The sequence below is a fragment of the Spinacia oleracea genome, chromosome 4, assembly GCF_020520425.1.
Source record: "Spinacia oleracea cultivar Varoflay chromosome 4, BTI_SOV_V1, whole genome shotgun sequence".
Classification (NCBI taxonomy): domain Eukaryota; kingdom Viridiplantae; phylum Streptophyta; class Magnoliopsida; order Caryophyllales; family Amaranthaceae; genus Spinacia; species Spinacia oleracea.
The window spans coordinates 118,318,030-118,324,149 of record NC_079490.1 but is presented as its reverse complement, the minus strand read 5'-3'; the positions used below and the strand labels follow the sequence as shown (position 1 = coordinate 118,324,149).

Below are 6,120 nucleotides of genomic sequence, written 5' to 3'. Positions count from 1 at the left end.
GCATATTCAAAAACGTTGCCATTTGGTGAAGTCATTATAATGCCTGCTGTTGACCCTGTAACTGCAGCTGAGCCGTCCTCATAGATCTGCTAGGTTCCTAGAGGTTCTTCTTCCTCTTCATATGATGCTTCGGCTATGAAGTCTGCCAGTGCCTGTGCTTTTATAGCAGTTCTAGGTCTATATTCAATTTCGTATTCTGAGAGTTCCACTACCCATTTCAAAAGCCTGCCCGAGGTATCCAGCCGTTGTAATTATTTTTCCAAGGGCTGATTAGTTAACACTTGCACTTTATGAGAATCAAAGTATGGTTTCAGCTTCCTGGCTGCTATCATGATGGCAAAGGCCATTATTTCGATCAGAGGGTACTGTTGCTCTGTTGGCGCGAGAATGTGACTCACAAAGTAGACTGGCTACTGGACTTTGTCCTTCTCCACTATCAGGGCTGCTGCTACTATTTTTCTTGAAGCAGAGATGTACATCTGTAGCATGTCCGCAACCTCAGGCCTGACTATGGTTGGGAGACTTTTTAGGTGGTTCTTTACCTTTACGAATGCCTTTTTCTTGCTCTGGTCCCCAGTTGAATGTTTTATTTCCTTTCAATAGCTGGAAGAAAGGGAGAGCTCTGTCCGCAGACTTGCTAATGAATCTGGTGAGGGATGCCATTTTTCTAGTCATTCGTTGAATATCTCTCACGTTTTTTGGTTCTGGCAAGTTTAGTATGGCCTCTACCTTCTCTGGGTTGGCATCTATTCCCCTTTCACTGACAAGAAATCCCAGAAACTTTCCTGACTTAACCCCAAAAACACATTTCTTAGGGTTAAGCTTCATGCCGTATTGTCTCAATGTTGCAAATGTTTCTCGCAGATCTCCCACATGGTCTGTTCCTTTCATGCTCTTCACTATAGAGTCATCTACATACACCTCAACATTTCGACCCTTTTGTCCTGCGAATATCTTATCCACGAGCTTCTGGTAAGTTGCTCCTGCGTTTTTAAGCCAAATGGCATTGCTCTGTAGTTATAAACTCCTGCTTCTGTGATGAATGCGGCTTTCTTTCGGTCTGATTTTAACAGACTGATCTGATGATAGCCAGAGAATGCATCCATAAAACTCAGCAAAGCGTGTCCACTCGTGGAGTCTACCAATTGGTCTATCCTGGGCAGTGCGTAGCAGTTTTTTGGGCATGCTTTGTTCAGGTCTGTGAAGTCTACGCACATCCGCCATTGGCCATTCGCTTTTTTGACCATCACAACATTTGCTAACCACTCTGGGTAATCACATTCTTCTATGAACTTAACTGCGAGTAGCTTGTTGATTTCTTCTTGAATGGCCACATTCTTTTCCGCAGATAAAGCTCCCTTATTTTGTTTTACTGGCCTGACTTCCTTGCTGACGTTCAAACGATGGACCATAACACTGGGGTCGATTCCAGGCATTTCGTCAGTTGAGAAAGCAAATATGTCCGCGTGTTCTCGCAGCAGATCAATGATGTTCACTCTGAGGGAAAGATTTATGTCTGTGCCAATGCGGAATGTTCTGTCTTCCACCCCTTCTTCTAACTCTATTTCCTCAGTTTCTTCGGCGGGTGTTGGCTTCAGCAGTCCCTCCTCTCGATGTTCAAAGTTTTCCATGTTCAACAACTTGTCTTTTTTGCGTTCTGCTCTTTTTCTCTTTCGGGATTAGGGAAGCTCTTCTTCTGCCAAGGGAGGTGGTCTGGGCGGTTTCGTTAGCGCTGTATGGTAGCATTTCTTAGCCTACTCCTGACTACCTCTGACCTTGGCTGAACGACCATCGTTCGTCGTATACATCATCGTGAGATGATAGGTGGAAACCACGGCTCCTGCATCACGAATGAATGGCCTGCCCAAAATGGCATTGTAGGCTGCAGGCACCTTTACTATCATAAAGTCTACCATGACGTCCTTGATATCCTTACCTTGCCCAATTTGCATTAGTAAGCTAACTATTCCCTCTAGTATCACCGTTGCTCCTGTAAAGCCAATCACTGGGTAATTGACTGGTTTAACATGCTTGTCATCAATCTGTAGCTCCTCAAAGGCTGGCCAGAACAAAATATTTGCAGAACTGCCTCCATCTATTAGAATACAATGTATTCTCCTGTTGGAACCATTTAGGGCTAACACCATGTGGTCATCATGGGGGTAAATTATGCCTTTGCAATCATCCTCTGTGAAAGTGCAGTGTGGCATTTTCGGAAGAGCAGGCCATTTGCCTGAATTGTGGTAATTTAACTGATGTCTGAATTCGTTCACACTAGCACCGCTAGGCGTGGTTCTCCCATACACTGGTCCTCTTGTGATGACCAATATGTCTCCTGATCTCTTCCGGTCTGCTGGGTTACTCTGCTTGTAGTCCGTCTTTTTGCCTTCAAACTTGTTATCACTTCAAACTTGTTATCCCCATCCCTGTTCCTCATATGTTCTGCTATAAGAGCTTTTTGCCTTGAACTGTGTTAGGTATCCTCTACGGATCAAATCCTCAATATTGTCTTTCAAGTGGGTGCAAGAGGTGGCCATGATCCCTATGGAAATCACAATACTTCTTTGGGTCTCTGTACTTATTGTACATTTTGGGTGGTCTCTGCCACTTTTCATCCTCCTGGCTGATAGCGAAGATTTGGGTTCTAGATGCAACTAGGGGAGTGTATTCGTTGAATTTACCTCTCCTTTCATTTTTGAATTCACTGCCTCTGCCTCTGTTCGTTCCGTGCCAGTCTTTTTTGGGCTGCAGGTTGTCCCTCCTATCTGGGTATTCTTTCTTATACGGCTCCCTCTTATTCTGACTACTATAATTGTTCTCACTTGCCACAAATCTGCGTGAGGTTGCTCTGCCGATTTCTTCACTCTTTATGAACTCATTTGCCTTTCCCAGTACCTCTGCTAAAGTTGTGAATGACTTTCTGCCCAGATAGCTCTTAAATTCTCCATCCCGCAGACCAGACATCATGGCCAGAACTGCTACCTCTTGCTGCAACTTGGGTATATTCGATGCTTCCATGTTAAACCTGGAGATGTAATCTCTCAGAGACTCTTGCGACCCTAGGACGACTGACATAAGTTCTCCTGTCATCCTTTCTCTGGAAATGTTAGCCACATACTGGGTGCGTAACAGGATGACCAATTGCCGAAAAGAGGTTATAGTACCCCTAGGTATTTTTTCAAACCAGCTCTGAGCTATCCCTTCGAGTGTAGAGGGGAATACTTTGCACCACACATAATCTGTGTTGGTGTACAGCATCATGTGCCCGCCAAAGGCTGAGAGGTGGTTAACTGGGTCTGTCTTTCCAGAATGCTTGCAAGTGGGCATTTTTTTTTTCTCCATTCTTTCAGAAAGTATTTCATCACAAAAGGGCGAATTATCAGGCTTAACTATAGCTCGGATGGGATTCGGCATACCTGATGTGGAGTGGCGCCTTGGACTGAGTACTTGCTCTGTCCTTGCCCGGGGTTGAGCTCTGCTAGGCGTGATGCTTTCTGCTTCATGCCCTTGATTGTCTGCCCGCTCCCTGTCTTGCTATAAATTCCTCCTCCAAACATTGGGGTTGTTTTGGGGTCTAGGACGTTTTCTCCTTTGCTCGACCTCAATTTCTGGAGGCGGCCTCATGACCTGAGCCTGGGGGTTGTTTGAGTAAGGGAAGTTAGGACTTCTAGAGCTGTGCGCATCTGATTAGGTGAAAACTGGGCTCCTAGACGTGCCAAAGAGGCACTGGTTGGGATTTGGATGCCTTGGCTAGGAGTTGCCATGGCTCTGGGTTGAGGTGCTTCTCTTGGCAAGCCAACAATCTGAGGCATGCCGAACAGGGGTATCTCGTTAGGTCTTTGATTGTTTCTGGAGGTAGGTGGTTCTATTTGCTGGATTACGGGCTCACTTGACTCGGTCATTGTGTGAGAGGATGGGTGTTTTTAGAAGACAAGGTTTGAAAAATTCCCTCCTTCTAGCGCCACTTGTTCAGAGTGTAGAACTGGGTAGATGCTCTGCCTGGAGAGGACGTCCTGTTAGACAGAAAAAACGTAAGCTAACCTCGGGGGTTTAACCGAGGAAACCCCCTCCGATGCCTAAGTCAGCAGGTGAAATAGTATTTCTAGAGACAGAAAGTAGAGAGGGTAAAGAATTGTACTTGTATTGAACGTGTCCGTAAATGAATGGGGATGGTAGTATTTATAGGCGTACTATTCAGTACTTTGGCCTATTCACATGTCGCCGCGTGTACGTTGGCGATGTACTTGTTATTTTTCCTTTTGTTTAACGACGTATCTCTGTTGTCGTCTAGCAGGTCGTTGCCTCGCAGACCTATGGGTCTGCGTGGTCCCCTGAGGGTTTGTATTGCTTTCAGTAATTACCTTTTGCGGTTGCTCCGCTGGAAGGTTTGCCAGGCGATGAATGGTCTGATAGGACATGAATGGTCTGGTAGATTATTTCTACTCCCCTACAACATGAATCTTGTTCAAGCATTCAGGAGTCTTCCCAACTGCCAGTTTGATATAGCTTGTGTCTGTAATGAGATAGTGAAGATTGCTAGTCTTTTTGGTAACTGTTTTATTAGAGTGTGTCCTAGAGATGAAGTGGGTCGTGCTCATAGTCAAGCTAATATGGCTAGAAAAGCTATGCAATGTTTCTTATTCTTTTTTTTCTGTTTGTAATTACTGCCAAAAAAAATAAAAAGATAAGAACCATCCGATAATCATGTTGTTTTGCTTTGGTACGTCCGGTTTGAATAATCCCGTGTTGCAGCTCCCGCTCCTATCCCTCAACACTCCTATGAATAAACAAAACCTGATAGTACAAACAATTAGTCATTCTTTATGTTATAATAGAGGAAAATTAGAGAGCGACATATGTCATATCCACATATTTGCCTCTCTTTTAGTATAGAATGGAGTATATAGATATAGATTTATATTAAGAAATTTATTAACATAAGTAATTCAAAGGTTTTAGATAAAATACATACGAATTATATTAATTATTTTATCATAGGTTAGTTATATATATATTATAAGAAAGGAAAATTAGAGAGTTGTATTTGTCAGCTCTACGGTGATTTTCCTCTATTTTAGTATAGTACTCTATATACATATGTTTCTTAAAAATTGGCTAAAATATAATTCAATTGTTTTAGCCTAAAATATTTGGAGTAGATTTTGTAAGTAGAGAGAACAATGTGTTAGTTGCGCATCGAGTTTCTTAGCTTGTTTACAACTTCATCCATTTTCTTTGGATAAATCCCTTTTATTTTCACGATTGTTAGTAAAGTTCAACTATTAATATATTAAATTATCAATTAGGAAAACTATTTTTTAAAAAATGGTAGTATTATGTATGTTCATCATAGAGTATTAAAAATCACAAAAAAAAAAGTAGAAAGATATGATGTACATGCGAATATAATAGCTAGTGTAAATGCATATTAGACATTGAAGAATTACGTATGAGGAATCACACAGGAGTAGATAGATTATATTACGCAAGTTTTGCTCTTGTTTAGTTAAGGAAATTACATAATTTTTTTTTAAAATAGTAAAATATTACTATCAATGGTTGTGATAATTATCAAATTTAGTTTCTACATATATTACGTATCAAATAGACAATCAGTAGAGGTTATAATTATCGAACGTAGTACTATAGTAATTTTTTTATATGCTCTTATTCATCCTTGATTGATTTTCTAATTTATTTGTATTTTATTATGTATGTAAAAATCAGTAGACTACTCTTAAATTTTCATAAAATCCTACTACCTACATACTCCTTAAAATAGGTTAATTTTTTATAAAAAGATAATCTTATATTGGTTATATTTGTTACCAAAATATAAAAAAGATAATTTACAAAATATTTCCATGTATAGAATGAATTTTTTGTTTAAGGAAAATAAACTCAAATATTTTTATGAGATAAAAGCTAATAAAATAATAATTATTGAATCAAGTACTTAATTTTATAATTTTATTTATATCTATAAGAGAGATAAATCAGAGAGCGACATTGTAAACACCTAACTTGTGTCTTCCCTTAGGGCCGATGAAGAAACCATTAGCTTAGCTTCAAGGTTGGTGCAACTCCGAGCGGAAGTCCCAGTTTCTAAAATATAATTAA

The 6,120-nt window shown here is 40.5% G+C and overlaps 1 protein-coding gene across 1 annotated transcript; it reads right to left on the bottom strand.

The window, feature by feature from the left end:
- Nucleotides 1-2,499: 2,499 nt before the first annotated feature.
- Nucleotides 2,500-3,414, bottom strand: LOC110785294 (uncharacterized). Its single transcript, XM_021989732.2, has one exon. The coding sequence runs from the start codon at nt 3,412-3,414 to the stop codon at nt 2,500-2,502; it is 915 nt and encodes a 304-aa protein (XP_021845424.2).
- Between the last annotated feature and the right edge of the window lie 2,706 nt (nt 3,415-6,120).